This window comes from Pelodiscus sinensis, chromosome 29 (genome assembly GCF_052426305.1).
Source record: "Pelodiscus sinensis isolate ZL-2025 chromosome 29, ASM5242630v1, whole genome shotgun sequence".
NCBI classification, from domain to species: domain Eukaryota; kingdom Metazoa; phylum Chordata; order Testudines; family Trionychidae; genus Pelodiscus; species Pelodiscus sinensis.
This window is the reverse complement of record NC_143080.1, coordinates 3,927,886-3,950,599: the sequence shown is the minus strand read 5'-3', so window position 1 is coordinate 3,950,599 and position 22,714 is coordinate 3,927,886. Positions and strand designations below refer to the sequence as shown.

At 56.1% G+C, this 22,714-nt stretch overlaps 2 protein-coding genes across 2 annotated transcripts; both read right to left on the bottom strand.

Annotated features, from left to right (window-relative positions):
• Nucleotides 1-2,455: 2,455 nt before the first annotated feature.
• On the bottom strand, nt 2,456-8,056 carry LOC112546300 (P43 5S RNA-binding protein-like). The gene is made up of 9 exons (XM_075911429.2): nt 7,901-8,056; nt 7,378-7,469; nt 6,809-6,881; nt 5,716-5,804; nt 5,415-5,488; nt 5,041-5,124; nt 4,106-4,350; nt 3,522-3,575; nt 2,456-2,999 (listed from the first exon to the last, which is right to left on the bottom strand). Exons 1-9 carry the CDS (start codon nt 8,006-8,008, stop codon nt 2,673-2,675), a joined length of 1,146 nt encoding a protein of 381 aa, XP_075767544.2. The 5' UTR covers nt 8,009-8,056; the 3' UTR covers nt 2,456-2,672.
• A 5,396-nt stretch (nt 8,057-13,452) lies between these two features.
• On the bottom strand, nt 13,453-19,301 carry RPL19 (ribosomal protein L19). The gene is made up of 6 exons (XM_075911282.2): nt 19,157-19,301; nt 17,980-18,086; nt 16,362-16,484; nt 15,473-15,593; nt 14,588-14,698; nt 13,453-13,650 (listed from the first exon to the last, which is right to left on the bottom strand). The coding sequence occupies exons 1-6, from the start codon at nt 19,159-19,161 to the stop codon at nt 13,527-13,529; spliced, it is 591 nt and encodes a 196-aa protein (XP_075767397.1). The 5' UTR covers nt 19,162-19,301; the 3' UTR covers nt 13,453-13,526.
• Nucleotides 19,302-22,714: the final 3,413 nt, after the last annotated feature.

Below are 22,714 nucleotides of genomic sequence, written 5' to 3'. Positions count from 1 at the left end.
AGGAGCTGGGAACCGAGACCCCAGTCACGTCCCGGGCTCTGCGTGGGGAGCCCTGAGAGCAGACAGCCCCCACCCTCGTGGGGGGCTATGCCCCCTCCAGCCTGCATGCAGAGGTGGCCCCCAGCTTGCCTGCCCCTCGGCACCACGGGCCAGCCCTGCCCGGGAGGGAGTGGGGCCCTAACCCGCTCCCTGCAGTGCAGCTCCCTGGAGCAAGAGCACTGAGAAGAGAGCGCCCCCTACTGACTCTCCCTTTCCTCTGCACTAGGGCCTTAGAGCCCACACTGTCTGCCTGGGGAGAGCACCCCCTATCCCACTTGCTGTGGCTCGGTGCCCCCTTCCATGCGCAGTCTGCCAGGAGAGAGCGCCCCCTACAGCGCTCGTGGTTTTCCGTGGCACCCTTCCCCATTCCAGGACTCTCCGTGGCCCATGGCTTTCACGAGCTCAGCCCTGATCCCAGCCTGTGGCAGCAAAGACCTTAAAAACCATAACCACCCCCTCAAAGCCTCCAATTCCCAGCGGGAGCCGCCTTTAAAAGGAAAAAGAATCCAAGCGTGAAAGCAAACAGAGGCCGGAATAATTGCAGGGCCTTGGCGGGACCATTTCCCCTGCGCAGGGCGGCGCACGGGGGCCTTTCTGGGTCACTTGCTTTTTGCATCATGGGCACAAATTCTCTTCTTCCCAGAGCCACGCTGGCTGCAGCCCCAGGGCAGGGGAGGGAGAAGGGGCCTAGGAGCCCCCCTCAGCCATTAAATGCAGGGCCTGCTACCAGGGAAGTCCATAATATGGGCAAGCTGGGAGAGGGTAGGGATATGAGAGGAAGAGCAGTGGAAATAAATAAACTCTCCCCATCTAGGGCCAATCCTGGTATTATTGTAGGGCCTACACATCTGGCATCCCTGCGGGCTCGGCCCTGTACGCGACCCCACGAAGGGGGGTTTGGAGTTACATGCTTGCCCTGCAGGGTTGGAGCTGGCTCATAAGGTCTGTCTACACCCCCAGGGGAAGGGGAGGTTTGTGCTCTGACACGCCTGACTGGGAGGCTCCCAGCTGCCACGGGGACATGGCCCTGGAGTCACACCCAGAGCGAATGTCTGGCTGGCTCATTGCCACAGCTGAGGGGGGGACAAGGGTGCCCTGCCATGTTCCTTCCCCTGTGCAGAATAAATGTGCGCAGATGGATGTGCACCACCCCAGCAACACAGGGTGCGACCACTGGCACGCTGGGCGCTCAGAGCAGGACTCTGCTGCAGCACGGAGTTCAGCATCAATGTCACCCCCTCCCTGCAAGAGCAGGTGAGTTACAGGCAGCACCCCCCCCCCCCCCCCCCCAGCTCTGAGTCATCTGCCTTGGAGCACTGCAGAGAGCAGGCAGGGGCTGGGCTGGACTAGACAGCCCCAGTGCCTCTCCCCCCTGCTCGAGGGGGCACGAGAGCCTGTGCAGACCCACAGCCCAACGCTCCCCCCACTCGTGGGAGCAGGCCAGATGATCCAGGTCTTGCCCCCAGGGCTAGCAGCAAGACCTGGATCCCAGACCCTTGCCATGGGGGAGGGGGAAGAACACCAGCCCCCGCCCCTTCAAGGGGCTGAGCCCCTCCCCTGGCCACGCTGGGGGGGGCTACTTAGGCCCCAACTCCCAGCCCCAACTCCCCCCCCGGGATAGCAGGCAGGGCTCCAGGGGCCCCTCTGGGTGCCAGCCCCTTGCCTTGCCCGGAGGGGCAGTGCCAGGCTCAGCCCAGCCCCACAGGGTGGGCACAACAGCAAGAGGCGAGTTAAAGGGGGCACAGGGAAGGCTCTGTCCCAGCCAGAGGGCAGGGGGCCAGTCAGCCCCAGGCTGCTAAACACTCAGCCCTCCCCTGCCAGGAGACAGGCTGGGCACACCCCCCCCCCCACAGCGCAGCTCCCCTATTGCCTGCTGGGGCCTCACACCCCCAGCCCAGGGAGGGGCCCAGAGATGAACCAAGACTGCTCTGGGCACCCTGCAGCCAGGAGCTCTGCCTCACCCTGCCCAGCCCCACGCAGGGTCATGCCCAGCTCAGACCCCCCCCCCCCCCCCAGAACAGTGCAGACACACCCACAGGGACCCAGGCTGCCAGCCCCTCCCCACCCCAGCCCCTCGGCCAGGGGAGCTCCCCCTGCCTCCAGGTTGCCACTTCCCCACATGGCTTACCGGGGGGGGGGGGGGGGGGGTCCGGTCCTACCTGCCCAGCATCCCCCACCAGTGTTCCCTCAAAGCCACCTGGCAACCCAGCTTCCCAGGTGATCCATCAGCTCCAGCCGGGAGCCCTGAGCCTGACTAAGCAGGGCGGATCAGTCCCCTGTGGATCTGGGCTGGGAACAGTGCCCAGGGGGGTCCTCCAGCCCCGACCTGTTTCCCACCCGGGGGCGGGGGTTGGTGCCTCATGACACCCCCCCCCAGCCCCTCCCAAGAGCAGGACAGACCAGAGGAGACGAGCTCAACTTTCTACATGGTGTTTATTGCAGACAGCTGGGCCCAGTCCCCACAGAGGTGGGGCAGCTCCCCACGCCAGCCCTTGCAAACCCGCTCAGGGCTGCCTGGCTGGGCTTAAACTCAATAGACCCCTTTGCCCCGGGGAGAAAACAAATGAAGAGGCTCCGTTGCCTGGGACCGGGCCCGTCTCTTCCCCCTCCAGGGGAAAGTCAAAAAGCAAATCTTAGTCGCTGGCCTGCGAGCTCCGGGCCCCTCTGGGTGGGGCCTGCGCCCCGGCGGCCGGGGGCAGCTGGAAGAGGGTGCTCAGGTCGACCTCTGGCTCCACGGCCTGGCGGTAGCGGCGCTCGTTGAACAGCCTGGACAGGTCGCTCTCCAGCTTGGCCTTGACCCGCAGGAGCAGCCGGCCAGCGGCCTGGCCCGCCGGGAAGCCCGACCGGCTGCGCTTGAGCCTCACGTAGAGCTTCTGGCTGAAGAGCCGGCTCAGGTTCTCCTCCACCCGCACCTGCCGCCGGGCGCGCTGGCTCTTCCTGCGGGGTCGGCTGCGCTGCGGCTGGGAGGGGGAGCAGGGCTCAGGGCATTGGCTGGGGGGTTGTCCCTCCCCTCCCCCCCACTCCTCAGGGGCTCCCTCACTCCCCAGGCCTGGCTCCCCGCTATAAGCACCCCATCTCTCCCCACAGGCTCCCCGCGCCAGCACAGCTGCACCTCCAAAATAGATGGGCCCCGTGGCAGCTCCTGGCTAACCCTGTGTTTGAGCCATGGCCAGCAAGGTCTATGCACCAGGTTACTCCCCCAGCCCTGCCTGCTGCCCCCCACTCCTACAGCTTGCACCCCAACTCCCTCCTGTACCCTCCAACCCCCCCTCCCAGCACTCGCACCACTCCCCCCCCCCCTCCAGAGGCAGGAAGGGGGAGGGTTGTAGACATTGGGCGCAACCAAAATTTCTGCAAGCCTGCCGACCCGGATATGGGGGGGTCACTTCCCACTGGATAGAAGAGGGAGGCCCCCCCATTCTGGGACCAGGCCCTAACATCAGGAGGGGACTGGGGCCCCTGCTGGGGTGTGGGCTAGTTACCTTCAGTTTCTTCTTTGTGGGGTCATGGATGGTCAGGTGCCGGATTAGACTCTCCTGCCAAGGAAAGAGAAGTCGTCTAGTGCGGACACCGGCTCACCCCCAACAAGAGACACCCCCGCCCCCCCAAAAGCCCTTCATATTTCAGGGGTGACTAGGTAGTCTGGCGCAGTGCCTCATGGGAGCTGTAGTTCCATTTCTCCTGGTCCCAGTTGCTACTATGGAATGCTGGACTACATCACCCATGATGCAACTGCTTCCCCATTCATCCGGAGAGACTATGGTGCATCATGGGAAGTGTAGTCCACCCAGAAAGCCTGGCCTAGCCAGGCCAGTAGCAGCATGAAGAAACTGAACTACAACTCCCATGGGGAGCTAGAACAGCATTTCCCCAAGTTAATATTTATGGTTTGATTTTTTGGGTGGGTCCAAAAAAGGGAGGCTTCCCAGAACTTTCCCATGGTGGGGGGGAAAAAAAAAGCCTGTTTCCAAGACAGCTCCATAGACCAGCTCCTGCTATTACTAGCAGAAATCCGCAGAGCCCCACCCTCCCCTGCCCCAGCCCAGAGCCCCCGCTGCCTCCTCACCCGCATGGCGAAGGCCTTCTCGCAGCCCACGAAGTAGCAGTGATATTTCAGCAGCTGCAGATGCACCTTGCGGATGTGGCTCTCCAGGTTGAAGATGGTGGTGAAGGAGGCCTGGCAGTCGGCTTTGCGGCACGGCCACGTGGGCTTCTGCCGCGCCAGCGTCTGCCGGCGGTGGAAAGATTTGTGCTTCCGCAGGCCCCCCGGCTTCCTGAAGGTCTTGGGGCACAGCTGGCACTGGTACGCCACTGGGCGGGAGAGCGGAGGCTGAGCTCCACGACAGAACCCACCCCCCCCGAATGCCTCCCCGGAGCGCCGCACCGCCCGCCCCCCGTGGGAGGTGGAGACATGGGGGGGGGGGCTGTTCCATCCACTCACAGAACTTACTTGGGAGAGGAAGCTTTTTTGGGAGCCTGACAGGACTGGTTCTACGGGCTGGATTGACACGGGACAAGCCCCAGGGCAGCGTAACCCGGCAAGGCGGAGGCAGCTACCGAGGGACTGGCCTGGGGGAGGCGAGGCCCATCAATAAGGCCACAGGGGAGGAGACTGACTAGCCCAGCCAGGCTACAGAAGCAGCTTCGGGGGCAGCCTTAGGACCGGAGGTGGCGGCGAGACGGGGTCCAAGGATGCCGGGTGCTGATGGAAAGTCAGCAGGATGCTGGGGTGTGACCAGGCCTCCGCTACGACTCACCCCCACAATCCACATGGGGCCCCACCTGCTACTGGCAGGACACCCCCTGAGCTTCATCCCTCTTCCTCCATGCAACGGCTCAGGAGACCTCCCCTGCACTGCCCCGCACCCCCCCTTATGGGTCTGGTCAGGGGAACTCCCTGCCCTCCCCTGCTCTGGATGCCACCCTTCCAGCACCAGCAGACAGGTGCCTACACCTGCCCTGCAATTGGGTGCCATAGGGGAGCCCCTCGCCCCTCCTCACCAGGGTGCTGCTGCTGCAGGTGTTTCTGACGTGCCGTCCAGGTGGGCAGGACGGTGGCGCAGTCCGGCCTGGGGCACAGGTACCCTGGAAGAGGGACACAGCTGCAGAGGCCTCGCCCTGGGGTGGCTCCTTCCATCCGAGGGGCAACAGGAGTTTCCAGGCGGCTCCCCCCACGGAGCTCAGCCCGGCCAGGCTCTCCTCAAGGCCCCCCAATATGCCGCACACAGAAGATGGGGGGAAGCTGCCCCAGTGCCAGGCAGGAGCCAAGAAGAACGTCCCCATCACAGCCTGGCCCTCCCCCCGCCCCTCCCAGCTAGTCTCCCTTCCACACGGCCCCCCCCACAGCCCAGCCTCCTCCAGCCAGCCCCACTCACCAGCGTGTCTCCTCTGGTGAGCTCTCCTCTTGGCCGCGCTGGCGAACTTCCTGGTGCAGCCGGGCTCCTGGCACCTGAAGGAGACACACCCCTCTCGTGAGCGAGGGCAGGGCCTGGGGGGCGGAAGGGACACCCCCAGGCTCCGCCACACTGGGCAAAGCCCTGGCCAGCCAGCGGCAGGACACAGCCTGGGACATGCCCAGTACCAGACAGGGCCAAATCCGACCCCGTCACACCAGGGGGCTCCCATCTAGCAGCATCTTCCCCCCCCCCCCAAACTTGCAGGGCCCAAGAGACTCACGCGAACGGCAGCACCTTGCTGTGCTCGGGCCAGTGGGCCCGCAGGGCCGCCTTCTTCCTGAAGACTCGCTCGCAGCCTTGGTAGCCGCACTGCAGGGCAGGAGGAGAGTCAGTCGACCAGCCCGGGGTGCCCCAGGGCTCCCCGTACCCCTCAGCCCAGGCTCCCTCCTCCTGCCGTACGCCCTGGCACCTCCCTCCGTGTGCACGGGACCTAGCGGGTCCAGGTGACTCTGGAAGGGCACGGGCAGCACAGACACCCTAGGGAGAAGGGGGGGAATTCTGGGAACTCCCAGGAGTTTAATGGCGCCTGCGGCAGGGAATCAAACCTCAGCCAGGGCTGTTGGGAGCAGCCAGCAGGGAGGGGAGAGGACTGTTGGCCATTTCCAGCTGGTTGGAGCCAGCCAGGGGCCGGTCAAACACAGACCAGCTGCGAGGTGGAGAAGGGACCTGCCTAGCCCAGCACCGGCTGACGCAGGAGAGGTAGGAGCCCGGCTCCCTGTCCCTGCAGCCCCTCGGCCCTTGCTTCTCCGGGTCCCTTGCACGGCCTCATGTCGCACCAGGGCCGGGCCTAGCCCGGAGCAGGGGTGCTGTGCTAGCCCCTTGGCCCATGCCCTGTTCCCTCCCTATCCTACAGCACGGCCGGGGACCTCTAGTGCCCTCGTGTGTCCGCCGAACAGGATGCTCCCCAGTTCTGGAGCCTAGCGCTGTCCCCCCCCAGCTCACAGCCTGGATCCCCCCTTGCCAAAGCCATGCATCAGGAGAGCCACGTGATAAAATCCCCACCCCCTTTGCCCCCCAACTGTTGTGCCTGCCGCCAAGCCTCCCCCCCATATCAGGGTCACCGAGCGGGCGCAGGGGCTGCGCCAAGTCATTAAGAGAAGTGGAGAATTGGCCCGGAGAAGGGACTCCGGGCATCATGCCCAGTGCCTAGGGGCTGTGCAGGCTACCAGAGCCAGGGCCCCAGATGGGAAGGGGAGGCAGAGGCATCAGCTTTGCACAAATCAGACCTGAGAAGGAATCCGGGTCCTAGACCCCCTCCCCGCCCCCCACTCACCAGCTGTTCTCCCCCTTGCCCCCTCCCCCGTGCACCCTACCTGGAAGGACTTCTTCGCACGGGGCTTGTCCACGCAGCCCTCGGGCACAGATTTGCTGTTGGCATCCAAGCAGCTGGAGAAAAGAGACACGCACAATGGGAAGGGGTTGGCCCAGCAGCTGCAAGCCAGGCTCAGCCGTTGGCTAAGGGCACAAAGCAGGGGTTGGTGCTCAGAGGGTCAGGGAAACGTGGCTACTAGACTCACCCACAACCTGTCCTGGTCAGTGGCTGGCCGCATGGTCTAGTGGGCAGGGCAGTGGTCTGAGAGTCAGCATTCTATGCCCAGCTCTGCTACTGAGCTGCCGGGTGACCTTGGGCAACTCCCTTCTACCCTGCATGCCTCAGTTTCCCTCCCCCTCTGTGCCTGTCTCCTCCAGAGCAGGGATTATTTTAGGAGATGTTTGCACAGCACCTGGCTGTACAAGCCAGCTGGGCACTAGGGCAATGCCACCTCCAGCCTCCCCCCTTCCTAGAGGGCCCAATGCCAGGCCTGTAGATCCCAGTGGAAGTGGGAGGGGGCTGAGCAGCAGAGAGAACACACAAGGACAAGCCACCTCCCCCCAGCCCTACCTGGCATCATCCTGCTGCTGCGTGGGCATCTGCGAGGAGCTCCTGCTGCAGCCTCTCTTGCCATCGCCTGTCTGGCCACCGAGCTGAGCAGCCTGCAGCGACAGGCCTTGGTGAGAGACCTCCCTGTGCCCCCCTGACCCACCGAGCCTGGGGCCGTGCCCCGTGGTAGGGGCAGGAGGCTCACACAAGACACCAGACGGGTAGGGCCGGGACACCTGGCACTCAGCAGTCTAGGGATGCCAGTCAGCCCTGGCTCTGCTACCCAGGAGCAACACAGCCCAGGCTATAAAAAGTTAATCAGCACAGGAACCCCCCACCCCATCTGACCCACGTGGGGCAGCGCTGCCCCCTGCAGGCTCCCACCAGAGGTGAAGGGGGGGAGGGACTCCCAGGCTCAGAGAAGCAGCCAAGTCCCTGCTCATACAGGCCAGCCACACGCAGACACCAGCAGCACCAATACACCTGGCACAGAGGGGCCTGGCCTTCCGAGCCACAGAGCAGGGCCCCCCCAGCCCCCTCTTACCTCCCCCATTGGCAGCCTCCTCTCCTTGGGGATCACAGCCTCACGCTCCTCAGGGGGGCAGACTAAAGCTCCCCCAAGTCCCATCCTGCCTTCCCCAGCATCAGCCATTGGTCAGCGTTACAGCTTTTCCCCCCACCTAGCCTCTCTGCCTGGACTAGGCTGCAGCCCTGCCGGTTGCTGCTGGTTTTATGCTCCATGGGGCTGCAGCTGATGCCGATCCCGTCAACCGGCTGGGCGGGGCAAATGGATTGGCCCCCATCAGTGGAGAGTTGGCAGGGCTGGAGCCAGGCTCAGCCCCCCCAGGGCTTGCTCCCTGCACAGGGGCTGGGGGAGCTGGTTCTAGGCTGTAGGGTCCAGGGGGGCTGAGCATTTCCTATAAGGCTGGCACCCAGTGACTCAGGGGTGCACACCTGGGCCAGCAATTCCCCCTCCGGCTTCTGTGCAACCTGCCTCACTCCCTTGCTAAGGGGCAGCTTTTGTGAGCTGTTTCAGGCCCAAGGGGGCTCCCCAAAGGGCCTAGACCCGCTAGATGCTGAGGTGGCTCCCTCCCATGAGCTCCCAGGGGAGTTGGGTGCTTCTGCTACTCCCCCCCCCCTCACTGCATGTTTAGAAGGCCCTAGGTGCTGGGGGCAGGGCCCAAAGCCGCCCCCCCATCCCTCAATTGGGCTCTGAGCAGCCCAGTGCTGCAGGTGCATGGAATCCAAACTCAGCCCGGGCTCTCAATGGACCAAACCAACCCCCAGGTCTCCGGTTAGCGTTGGACTCTGTGTTAGGAAGTCTCAGCGTGGGCCTGGGTGTGGGTTACAGGTGGCTCTGCCCCTGGCCTGCTGGGGGACCGTGAGCATGTTCCTCCCCTGCTCTGTGCCTCAGTTTCTCTCCCCCATAAGACAACACTGACTTCCTTTGCAAAGAGCTCCCCAGCTGTGGGCATGAGAAGCCAGGCAGGTGTTGGGGCAGGTCCCTCTCCCGCTGTCTCCCTCCCTTCTCCATTATTCACTGGGCTTGTCAGGCCCTGATCCTCAGAGGGATTTGGGTGCTTAAATCCTGTGGGTTTTAATGGGAGTTTGGCACCTAAACTACTTCAAGGATCTCCGTGTAATCTCTTGGGAACAGAGCCGGGCTCTCCCTGCTGCTTCCAGCCGCTGGCTTTTGGATATTCACTGGGCTGCTTCCAAGCCCCGTCTCATTTGTGTTCCCAGGTGCGGCCGGGCCCCTTTCTCCCTCTTGTTTAGCACCCAGCAATAGCTCAGACCGTGCCAATGGCCAAGGTCACCCAGGTGTCTGGGCTTTGCTCTTTTGCTGGGTCTCAGCCACACCCCCCACCCTGCTTCTGACACCTGGGCCTTTAGTTGAGTTGATTGGCCTTGGCCTTTCCCTGCATTCGTCAGCCCTGAATTTCATCAGCCATCACGCTGCCTATTTGTCCAGCAGAGCTGAGTCCTGGAGTCCCCCTCTGCCCTCCCCCAGCCCAGAGGGGCTGGAAGGCCTAATGCCACCTCAGGAAGCAGAGCCAAAGTCCTTTGTCTTTGAGCTACCGATTCACTAGTGACTGGGCCTGTCACCCAGATGTCCCAGTCCCCTGTCCCGTGCTACACACCCGGCCCCGCTGCTTCTCTCAGCCCCTCGTCCCCTGAGCTGCAGCCGGGGTCTGGTTTGCTCCTCCCCAGCAGGTGGCCGAAGATATCGAGGACCTGGAGCTGGAAGAAGAGGCAGGACGCAGGGAAGTGGCCTCAACTCACAGCCCCGATAGCAGCACCAGGGGGCTGGTGTGGGGAGGAGTGGGAGGCCTCACCTGGAGCAAGCCAGCCCCCGGGTGTGTCCCTGGTGCCCATGGGTCCAGCAGCCCAGAGGCCAGCACGAGCTTTTTTGCATCTAGGGTTACCAGATGGCTTCAAAAAAAATACCGCACTTGATCTCAGATGTGTGTGTGGGGGGGGGGTGAGGGAGGGGCCAGCGGGAAGCAGGGAGGAGATCGGGGGGGGGGGGGGGGGGAGCGGGGCTGGCTAAGGGAGATGAGGAGAACCAGCTGGGGGGAAGTGGGGCTGGTGGGGGGGAAAGGAGGGGGAGAGAATCGGCCAGCAGGGAGTGGGGCTGGCCTGGGCACACACAGATCCTGAGGTGCTGCCTGCCCCACACACGGTCCTGGTGGAGCACCTGCAAGTCCGGCCCTGAGATTCCCTCCCACCCCACCCCCCTCCTTTCTACTGTGAAGTTGTGTACTGCCTGGCTGGTAGACACACTCACACTGTGTGACTCACACTGTGTCTACCAGCCAGGCAGTACGCAACTACGTACTGATACTCATAACACAACAACTTAATTAGAAAATACCGGACATTTCTATGTCTGGGATTTTCTCAATTTATTTCCTGGACAGAAACCTCAAATACTGGACTGTCCAGTGCAGCGAAGAACACTGGGAGCCAGGACCGGTGGCTGCAAACAAACTTTATGGGATCATGGGAAACTTGGCCACACCCACGGTACGTGGACATCCAGCTCACTAACATCATGCTGGACGAGGGAGGTTGCCAGATCAGAGTGCGCCGGACTAAAGAGGTTCAACCTGTACAATGTCAGCAGCTGCTGTTTAAAACCTAATGCTGGGGTGCCAAACCCCCACAGCGTAGGAGTTACAGGTTCTGAGCATTGTCTGCACAACAGGCCCAGATGTTTATGGGCTGGAAAAAAAATCACGTCCTCCGCCAGTCAGGTTTCACTTGTTTCTGGAATGCAGCAATCCCCCGCTCAGTCTACCCCTCTGTGACCCGAATAGATTTTAATCACCTCCCCACCATGCTTTCCCTCTAGCAGGTCACCCCATCGCGAGTAAGTTCATAGCAACACCCTGATCCTTGCCAGAACTAAACTGAAGGTCTCTGACCTTGACGTGCACACTGGATACTTCATAGATCCAGACCTGACTCATTGCATAGGGACCTTCTCCTAGGAGACAGGGAGGCACATGCCGCCCTGCCTGTCTTGCTCAGGCTTTTAGAGATGTCTGTGAAAAAAAAAAATAGAGCAGCTGTTTTGGACTTTTCTGCTCTCACCCTTGTATGTGGCCAAGGGGGTGGCAAACACCCAGCCACACACAGGGAGAAGGGAAGGGTCACCCTTCTATCCTCCCCAAGCCCTGAATTATCTTGGATTGTCTTGGGCCTGGCCCTCCTTCCCAGGATGCTGCTGTAGAAAGATGAAGACCTGAAACAAAAGCCCATGTAGCCAGGCCTCTGCTAACAGACAAAACATGGCTAATATAAAGCAGAGCTAAGCTGTGAGCAAGAGGCAGGCCCCTGCTCACAGAACTTGGCATGAACAGGGCTGAGAGCACAGAACACTAATTGGGAATAGGCCCAGGTGTAGAACAGTCGTCGGTACTGATCATAAGTTGAAAGCACATGGTACCACCAGCTCATTAAGAAAGACCTTGGTACTCACTCCCCACAGATACTGACTCAGGTTCAGGAAAGGGTCTAAAATGACAGCTTGATGGATATGATCTAATCAAACCTAGAGCCCTTTTAAAATTTTGGTGTATTTGGGCCTAAGCTTTCATGCATTGGACAAAGCAGTGTTTACCCACAAAAGCTTAGACCCAAATACATCAATATTTAAAAAGGGCTCTGGAGGTGATTCTGGCAATTACAGACCGGTAAGTCTAATGTCAGTACCGGGCAAATTAGTTGAAACTATAGTAAAGAGTAAAATTGTCAGACAGAGATGAACATAATTTGTTAGGGAAATGTCAACATGGTTTCTGTAAAGGGAAATCCTGCCTTGCTAGAGTTCTTTGAGGGGATCAATAAACATGTGGACAAGGGGGAATCCAGTGGATGCAGTGTACTTAGATTTCCAGAAAGCCTTTGACAAGGTCGCTCACCAAAGGCTCTAAAGTTAGTTGTCATGGGGTAAGAGGGAAGGTACTTTCATGGACTGATAACTGGTTAAAAGACAGGAAACAAAGGGTAGGAATAAGTGGTCAGTTTTCAGAGTGGAGAGAAGTAACTAATGGTGTCCCCCAAAAGGTCTGTACTGGGACCAATCCTATGCAACCAATTTATAAATGATCTGGAGAGAGGAGTAAACAGTGAGGTGGAAAAATGTGCAGATGATACTAAACTGCTCAAGATAGTTACAACCAAAGCAGACTGAAGAGCTTCAGAAAGATCTCACCAAACTAAATGGGTAAGAAAATGGCAAATGAAATTATAGTGAACACTGGAAAAAATAATCCCAACTATATGTACAAAATGACGGGGACTAATGTAACTGTTACCACTCAGAGCGCTCTTTGAGTCATTATAGGTAGTTCTATGAAAATGTCCACTCAGTGTGCAGCACAGGCAAAAAAGCAAACAATGTTAGGAATCATTAAAAAAGGGATAGCGAATAAGACAGAGAATATCTTATTGCCTCTACATAAAACCATATGCCCACATCTTGAATACTGCGTACAGATGTGGTCACCATCTCAAAAGAGATATCAGCATCGGAAAAGGTTCAGAAAAGGGCAACAAAAATGGTTAGGGATTTGGAACATGTCTCCTATGAAGAAATATTAAAAAAACCTGAGACTTCTCAGCTTAGAAAAGAGACTAATGGGGGATAGGCTAGAGGTCTATAAAATCAGGACTGGTATGGAAAAAGTGAATAAGGAAAAGTTATGTATTTGTTCCCATAACATAAGAACAGGGCGGGGGTGTGTATCACCAAATTAAATTAATAGGCAGCAGGTTTAAAAACAAATAAAAGGAAGTTTCTCTTCACCACAGCGCAGTCAGCCTGTGGGTCTCCTTACCAGAGGCGGTTGTGAAGACCAGGACTTTAACAGGGTTCAAGAAAACTAGATAAATTCATGGAGGACAGGATCATCAATGGCTATTAGCCAGGATGGGCAATTGGTGTCCCGAGGCTGGGAATGGGTGACGGGAGAGGGATTGTTTCTGGTCTGTTCCCTCCCTCTGGGGCACCTGGCGCTGGCCACTGTGGGCAGACAGGACACGGGGCAAGATGGACCTTTGGTCTGACCCAGTCTGGCCGTTCTTATGCCCGAATACTTGTTAGTCTTTGAAGTGCCACAGGACTCCTCGTGGGTTTGTAGATATAGATTATCGCGGCTAGCCCTGAGAGTGTGGGTACAGATACTTAACGTTCCTTTTCTTTTGCTTATGAAGGTGCCACTTGGCTAACTTTTCTACCCAGTACGAGAAACAATACTGCAGGGATTGAGGGACTGCTCCTACCGCATCTTGTCCCCAGGCTCAGCTACCAAGGCTTCTCCTTTCTACGCATCCATCCCAGCTCAGTGACTGTCCTTTGGCCGAGAGACCCTTCGCCCTCTTTCTACAGCAGGAAGAAAGTTGCTGTACTGACTAGATGCACACCCGAGCCTTGAGAGGTTAGGTGTGCTGCCCCGCAAAAGCACTGCGCGATAGAAAGGTGGATTGCTGAAAAGTTTCACTGTATTGCAAGAGCCACATGTCCCCAGATGGCAAAGGCAGCTCAGCACCCCCGAACCCAAGCAGGAAAGGAAGCCGACACAGGCCAGAGCCGGTTTGGATGTGGAACGTTTATTAATACCCTTTTGATGACAGCACTATGTACACAGAACAGCCACAGAAGTTTACTTCTTGGTTTCCTCCTCCTTGGAGAGAGTCTTGATGATCTCTTCCTTCTTGGCTTGCAGACGTTCTTCACGGCGCTTGCGGGCTTCCTTAGTCTTGGACCGGCGAGCTTCCGCCTGGTCACTGGAAATGAAGAGGTTTCATGAACACAAGGGATGTCAAAAACAACTGCCATAAACCTACCCAGCTTTCACCTGGGCCTCCCTCCCTACCTCCCACTATTTTGCTCCAGCCGTAGGTAGCTGTCGGGGAGAGATGAGCTACGAACACATTTCACAAACCCCTCATGCACCATCAAGGCATTACAGCTCCCCGGTACGGCTCTGCAATGCAACAGACTAAAGTGCAATGCAGTATCTTGTTCAGTGACCCCAATGATCCACAGTCAATAGGAGCTACTCTTGGCCAGGATTGGGAATGAGCTAGGTCAGCACAAGGGCACCATGCTGCCTTCAGTCCAAGGCCACCACGCTGACTTGTCTGTTAGAGACTCCCTTGAGATCCTAACAAAGCTAATCTGTCCACTGACTGAATTTAGAAAGGGAAAGTAACGCATGATCTGCCGGAACATATTTGTCCTTCAACTGTCTTAAATCTCCCTCTTCTTCAGACCGGATCCTTCAATGGGAGGGGAGTTTGTCTCCATAATCTTCAGCTAAACAATGTGCCCATTCCCAGAAGGTTTGCAATTTCCTGGGCGTTTGTGGCACAGAAGGGCAAAGCTTGTTGAAAGGGGACACTTGCGTCACCCTGGGATATATTTACACCATTAGAACCAAGGCTGATTTGTCAACATTGATGCGGTACAACCCTGCATTCAGCTCAGCCTTACGCCTCGTCTACACTAGAAAGTTCTGCTGCTCTAGCCATACTGGCAGAGTAGAAGTCTCCTAATGCGAATGGTGCGATACCGATACAAGGGTGCTTACGAGGACAGTGCTGAAAGCACTTGGAATCACCTGAACCGATATTGAGAGCTATAAAAAGCAAACTCGTGCAAGACTTTTAACCCTGGGCCTGTACGGAGCGCTCTGCATGGCTTTAAGAATCAAACACTTACGCCAGGAGCTTCTTGCGAGCCTTGTCTGCCTTGAGTTTGTGGATGTGCTCCATCAGAATCCGCTTGTTCTTGAACACATTCCCCTTGACCTTCAGATACAGACTGTGGTACCTGGAAAAGGAAAGGGATGGAGTGAGGGGGGGGGCAGCCACTGTGGGGCAGGAAGCAGCACTCATTTGCTTGAGGCTGCCAAAGAGGAAACACAAACAACTGTGCAGCTTCCAAGGCATCTTGAGGGATTCAAGACGAACCCAGTTCTGCCTTGTCTGCAGTGAACGCCGTGTGCCACGTGGTGACCTGCGTGTCCCAGAGTTTGAAAAGGAATTTCACCATTGTGCAACATCTTAATCTCCCTTGAGCTGCCCAATTTCAACAAAGGCATCAGATCTGAGAAGCACTGTAACACCAAGATCCTTCCGCAGCGAGAGACTGATCATTTACATAGAAGATGTTTTTAATCTCTTAGGGTATATGTCTACACTGCCACCCTAGTTCGAACTGCAATGAGGAGTAACGATAGTCCGAATTAGGGGCTTTAATTTGAACTACTTAGCCCGTGCCGCATGTAGCCGCGGGCAGGGAGTCCGAACTACCAGGCATTTAAAAATGACGGTGCCTGGAAACGTGCAAATAAAGCCCAGGATATTTTAATCCTGGGCTTCATTTGCAAGTTCGAATGACTACATTAGCCACCCTAGTTTGAACTAGGGTGGCTAGCATAGACATACCCTTAGCTTTCTGCTCTGGCCTCTGTGGGCTCGGGTCCAAGTCCATAGAGCCTGATGCAAAAGCCCTGGTGTATCCAGGCAGATGGGGAACCTGTTCCACCCAAACACACTCACCAACTAAGGAGAGGGGCAGGATTCAACTGGCTCTAACACTTACATATGGCGGTCGATCTTCTTGGACTCCCTGTATCTGCGAAGGAGACGTCTCAGAATTCTCATTCTCCTCATCCAGGTCACCTTCTCGGGCATACGAGCATTAGCTGTACCCTTCCTCTTACCTGGAGAGGGACAAGTTACAGAGCGAGAACACAGTTAACTGCCGGTGAGCAGCCTTCCCAGCACGCTTAACACCTCTGCCTGCCTCAGAATTAGGGATATCAACCTGTAGCTGACTATGCAATTAACCGATGATAAGCCTGGGCTTATCAGTTAATCCTATCAAATACATGCACCCCCCCTCCGCTGCCTCTCTATCAGAAGTAGCATGGGGGGAGGGGGGAGAGAAGCGGGAGCCAGTGCCTATAGAGCCACTCCCCTACCCTGTGCTGCTGCCTCTGATAAGCAGGTGAGAGCAGATACACACGGGGATCTCCACACGTGCTGGTTCTGCAAAGCCACCTCTCCTCCTCCGCCACTGCTGCCACGAACCAGCCTCTGCCCACGGCAAGCCCCATAGGATGCTGGCACAGTCTATGGGGAGCTCAGAGTCCCCCGCAGACAGAGGCTGCCGCCAACCCACTGCTGCCTCTGATACAGAGGCAGCAATGCAGAGTGGCAGGGGGCTCCCCAGGAGTGGGGCCAGAAGTGCACTGGCTGCCGGCCCTGCCTCCAGGGACTATTGAATAATTGTGTAACCACTAAGATTTAATGCAGTTACATGATTATTAATCGATATATAACATCCCTACCCAAAATCCAACGAGTATGATTAACAGAACCCCTCCTCGGTACATAAAGCCGTTTATAAATCCACCCTCAGGAAAGGTCTCTAGAATTGGACAGATGTTTACGGCCAGTTATCCTAAGTGAAGCCAGCCAGCACTTACCTATGCCCATATGCCTGCCCTTTCGGCGGGCCAAGGTGTTCTTCCTGCATCGGGCACGGGAGTGAACAGTCACAGGTTTGCGGATTATTAAACCATCCTTGATCAGTTTCCTGATTTGCTGACCTGGAAATCATAAGGCATTCCATGTTCAAGACAGAACAGAACAGAACAGGTAACAGATGGCACGAGCAAGGCGAGAGTCCAACATCAACACTTCCTGTTCAGAACGTTTTCGGGATGGATTAGAGAGTCTACAGCAGCAGTTCCCAACCTTTTCCACATGGGGACCCATTTTGACAATTCACGAAGACTTGGCGACCCAAGGCAATTCAAAAACGGGGGGGAAAAGAGGAGGCAGAGCCACCTGGGGAGACACGTGGTGACCCTTTTGAAATATAATGGCGACCCATATTTGGGTCCCGACCCATAGGTTGGGAAACCCTGGTCTACAGTATCAGAGGGGTAGCTGTGTTAGTCTGGATCTTCAAGTGGGTCTTTGCCCACAAAAACTTATGCTCCAATACATCTGTTAGTCTATAAGGCGCCACAGGATTCCTTGTTGCTTTTGCTGATCTACAGGAATTTAAGAAGATTACTAAAGCCCCTTAATTGTTTTCCTCAGGCCGTTGTGCGATGGACTACCACAGGCCTACACGGGAAACATTCTTCCATCACTGCAGTGTGAAGCTAAGTAAAATGAACAGCCCTTCCAAAGAAGTCCTTTGGGTCCAGCTTCTGTCTCCATTCTATTTGCTGGATCTGCCAGCCCAGTGAACACCAAAGGATGCCTATTCTGTGAGAAGGAACAAACTATTTTTCAGAGCTTATAGTGAACTGTATCGCAGGCATTTGTGCTCTTCTTATTTTTCAGTCACACATCTCATCTGTTAACCACTGGATATCACTATGGTTGGTGTTTGCCTAGAGCAGTGTGTCTCAGTTTTTTTATATAAAGTTCCCCTTTAAAAAAAAAAGTTATAAGTACCCCCAGTACCTAGTTTTCAGACATACAATTTTTTTTCTACCATTGCAACACATTTGATTAAACAACTTAATTGTAACCTGGTGGGCAATGAAATGTTTGGGTGTAAAAAAGTACAAAAATAATAAAGCGTTGTAAAAATTAACACAAAAATTCAGTTTTCTCCAAATTTCAGTTGTGTTAATGTCCCCCCCCCCCCCCCCCGACTTCTCTCAAGTACCCCGGAGGGTACTCGTACCACTGGTTGAGAAACACTGGTCTAGAGAGTGTTAACTCCTGTCCCGAAGAACATCCAAACTTGTCACATTTTTGCACGAGTTCTTTGGGTGTGGATTTAGCAGACTCCTAGAGTTGTGTCCCTAGCTGCTTCCAATTATCAGAGGAAGGCAACTGCTACATGCTTGTAAGTCAGCAAAACCTTTAAATAAAGTCCAATATTAAAAAACCTGTGGCAAAGGCAATTGTTTAGCTACTATTAAATTAACCTGCTAGAGAGCGTGTAACCAGGGCAAGTTGAGATCACTGCACCTTCTGCAATAGTCAATCATTATCTATGCCCACAAATCATACCAGGAGACAGCACTAGCAAGTCAGGGACTCGCCCAGAGCTCCTGTGGATGAGAAATAGTTACTTACGAGAATTAGCATTGGCAATCTCGTTGGTCTCGTTCGGATCCAACCAAACTTTCTTCTTGCCACAGCGCAGGACGCTGGAGGCCAGCCTCTTCTGCAGCCTGAGCATACTGAACAAACCAACACACAGCTTAGAACAGGCAGCCCCCCAGTGAGAGCAATGGCAGAGCTCAACATGTGTCTGATCCAGGAATGCTCAAAATGCAGCCTCCCCTTACGCCCGGCTTTTCAACCCACAGATTACAAACCCCACTGTAAGTTAATTTCATAGGGCACTTCTGAAATGCCTCCATCTGTGAAAAGGGCAATCAAGTCTGGCATGTGGCAAAAATAGCGAGTGGAGAAATCGCAGCCAGTGGGATTGACCAGAACTCTTACTAAAAAGAGAGAGGAGGTTTCCACTTGTGGAAAAAATATCACATACTAAGATGGGGGGTGACGTTCAACTGAACAGGCGGGACAAAGCTGGAACGGCAACCAGTGATTCCGGGTGCCTCGCTTGAGCTGAGCACCACCCTTGAAGCTGGCCCCGGACACCCCAACGTCACCCGTCCCTGTGCAAGTCAGAGCCTAGTGCTCCAGGGCCCAGCAGAGGGGCAGACTTGGGCTCCCTCCTCAGGCGAGCCTGCTGTCCAGACAGCCAGGGCCCAGGGGAACATGGGGGAGACCCAGCAAAGCGGGGCCTTCCCTGGGGCACCAGACACCAGGTTACATCAGCCTGTCACCAGTGACCCCCCCCACTCCAGCCCCCCCCCGTTCCAGGCCTCTCCCCCCCCCCTCCACTCCAGCCCCCCCCCCCAGTTCCAGGCCTCTCCTCCCCCCCCACTCCAGCCCCCCCCCGTTCCAGGCCTCTCCTCCCCCCCCCCACTCCAGCCCCCCCCCCCGTTCCAGGCCTCTCCCCCCCCCACTCCAGCCCCCCCCCGTTCCAGGCCTCTCCTCCCCCCCACACCCCCCCCCCCCCCCCCGTTCCAGGCCTCTCCTCCCCCCCCCACTCCAGCCCCCCCCCCCCGCAGCCCCCCCCCGTTCCAGGCCTCTCCCCCCCCCACTCCAGCCCCCCCCCGTTCCAGGCCTCTCCTCCCCCCCCCCACTCCAGCCCCCCCCGTTCCAGGCCCCGAGGGAGGGGCCGCGCCGGGGCTGACGGGGCAGGCGGCTCCCCCCGCCGGGCCCGGGCCTCGCTCACCTCATGGCGGCGGCGGCCCGAGCTCGGAAAGGAAGGGACCTCAGCGCCGGCCACTCCCACTATCAGCGCGGGGGGGGGGGTTGCGTGGGACGTACCATTCCACCTCCTCCACTCACAGCGCCCCCTCCCGTCCCAGATGGCTCCACTGCGTAATGGGAGAGCCCAGAAGAAAGGGAAAGAAACCGGTTCCGAGGGAAAAAGTTCGGACGGAACCGAGAGTCTGCAACATATCTTCCCCCCCTCTCCCCCCGTGTCTGGGAATGGTATAGTCCGGGGCCCGGCGGCGCCTGCGCAACGGTCACGTGGGAGAATTGCCCGGACTAGCCCGGCAGAGGCTGCGCCTGCGCAGTGCAGGGAAGCTGCTCAGTGTACCACGTGGAAGGGGATGGGGTGGTGCAGGGTTGGACAGGCTGGGGAGGGCTGAGCTATGGGGGAGAGGCTGGGCAGGCGTGGGGCAGCTGTGGCTGGACCAATGGGGCGGGTCAGGGCTGGGTGGGCACTCATGGGGTAGGAGCTGGGTTCATGGGGTCACTGTGGGAGCAGATCAGGGTTGGGGGCAGTCATGGGGGAGGGATCTAATAGTGTAGTCAATTAATGGATGAGCAAACGCACTTCTCGGTAATGCTAGGTAATGCTAGAGACTACAGCGCTTCCCTCCCTGCTGCCATCTGAAAAAGTGGGTCTGGCCCACGAAAGCTCATCATCTTATAAACCATCTTGTTAGTCTTTAAAGTGCTACATAGTCCTGCATTTTGCTTCAGCTACACCAGACTAACACAGCTGCATTCCTATTACTATTCTACCAGACCATTTGTTAGTACATTTTTAAGCATGCTGGCCAGCAGCCCGGCTCAGTCCTGGCTTGCACCAAGTCCAGGCCCTATCCTTACTGGGGCTCTGCATTTGCAGTGTATTAGGAGCCAGGTGGGCAGGCAGCCCAGCTCAGTTCTGGCTGGTGCCTGGCACCCTATGCTGCTGCCTCAGCGGAATGGCTGCCAGCCCCACCCCCAGGGACTACAGACTAGTGGAGTAGCCAGTAAGAATTCATGAGGTTAATTAACTTCAATTAACTGATATTTAACATCCCTATCATGGGGTAGGAGGTGGGTTCATGGGATGAGTGTGGGAGCCCTTGGGGCAGGTCAGAGCTGGGGAACAATTGAAGCTGGGTTCATGGGTTAAGTGTGGGAGCCCTGGGTCAGATAGGCCAGTGGTACAAGTACCCTTAGGGGTACTTGAGAGAAGTCTGGGGCTGTCAACACAACAAATGTGGAGAAAACTGAATTTTTGTTTACACTTTTACAGTGCTTTATTATTTGTGTACTTTTTACACCCAAACATTTAATCACCTGCCCGGCTATGATTAAGTTGTTTAAACAAATGTGTTGGAACGGTAGAAAAAAAATGTGTGTGTGAAAACAGTAGGTACTGAGGGTACTTATATTTTTTTTAAAAAGGGGTACTTTATAAAAAAAAAGTTGAGAAACACTGAGAGAGGCTATAGGCTTTGGGGCAGGTCAGGGCTGGGGGTCAGTCATGGGGCAGGGGCGGAGTTCATAGGGTCCGTGTGCGAGCCTTGGAGCAGCCTTGGGAGTACAGGGGCTCACAAATTGAGTATGAGTCAACAACCTGGGGAGCTGGGTAAAAGGCTGGTGTGTTAGATGTGGGCAGTTACTGGCTAGCTGTGCTCTGCACTGGGGAGGCCTCAGCTGCAGTCCTGTGTCCAGTTCTGGGCACCACACTTGAGGGAAGATGAGGGCAAAGTCTGAATTGAATTCAGATAGAGCAACACAAATGACAAAAGCTTTAGCAAACCTGACCTGTGAAGGGATGTTAAAAAATTGCATATGATTAATCCTGAGAAAAGAAAACTGATAACAGTCTGCAGATAGGCTAAGGGCTGTAAGAGGCTGCTGATCAACTATGTGCTCTAGCCAGTGATGGTAGGGCAATAAGTAAAGGGATTAAATTACAGCAAAGGCGATTTAGGTTAGATGTTAGGAGAAGCTTTCTAACCATAAGGATATGTGAGCTGTGGGGAGGTTCCAAGGGATTACATGGGACCCCCCCTCATTGGAGATTTGAAGAACAAGTTGGACAGACACTTGTAGGTGATGCTGTAAGTTCACTTGGTCCTGCCTCAGTTCAGGGGCTGGACTTCCAGTGCTACATTTCTGATTCTGTGCCAGGCTGAAGGTTAGTTAGGTCAGACTAGAGATTGACCATGGATAGGAGCAAAATTAATGGGGGGAAGTAGAGAAGTTACGGAATGAGCAAAATACAGGACTATGTAGCACTTTAAAGACTAACAAGATGGTTAAAGTGCTACATAGTCCTGTATTTTGCTTCAGCTACACCAGACTAACACGGCTACATTTCTATCATTATGGAATGAGGTGTGCTAAACTGGGGACCTGGGCCACTTCAGGGTAGGGATGTGAGTGACTAGTCCGATAAACAAATGCGTATTCGATAGTTGAGTCAACTAGTTGCTCCCCTCCCCCCTTGTTGCCTCTGTTAGAAAGAGACAGCTGGGTGAGGGGCAGAAGGGGAAGAGAAGGGGGTACTTCAAAGCGGCAGTGCCATGTGGAACCTGGGGCCAGGCTGCACACGGCATTTCAAAGCAGCAGTGCTGCATGGAGCCCGGGATCAGCAGGGGAGTCCCAGCTTATCCCAGGCTCCCCGGAGCACTGCTGCTTTGAAATGCCTTGGGGAACATGGGGCCAGTGGGGGATTGCCCCGCTGGCCGCATGCTCCCCACAGTGCTTTCGCCTTGGAAGTGTAGCAACAGCCTTAGGGCTGTTGCTACACTTCAAAGGCAGAGGTGCCCTATCGACTGATTGAATAGTTGATGCAAATTGCATCAACTGTTCAATTAGTCAGTTACTCAAAATTTAACATCCCGGCTTCATCTAGACTGGCATGATTTTCTGCAAATGCTTTTAACGGAAAAGTTTTCCGTTAAAAGCATTTGTGGAAAAGAGCATCTAGATTGGCACGGACTCTTTTCCGCAAAAGCACTTTTTGCGGAAAAGCATCCGTGCCAATCTAGACGCGCTTTTGCACAAAAAAGCCCCAATTGCCATTTTCTCAATCGGGGCTTTTTTGCGCAAAACAAATCTGAGCTGTCTACACTGGCCCTTTTGCGAAAAAGGACTTTTGCCCGAACAGGAGCAGCATAGTATTTCCGCAAGAAGCACTGATTTCTTACATGAGATCGTCAGTGTTCTTGCGGAAATTCAAGCGGCCAGTGTAGACAGCTGCTTTGCCTGTCTAGACACAGCTGCCTAATTCAGGGATAGATGTAGTTGTGAGTTGTGCCAGGTTGAAGGCCAGCTGTGAAACAGGAACCAAAGCTATGGGGCAGTCCATGGTGACAGCTTTGCAGGTATACACGGGGCCTGGCAGGGGAGGGTAGGATGACCAGCTCTCCTGGGGCGAGTCTACACAGCACGGCTTAACTCTAAATAAGCAATGCAAATTGAGGTACATCAGTTCCGTAGCTTCTTTCGAAATAGCTTATTTTGAGTTTTGGTGCGGTCTACACAGCACTCAAAA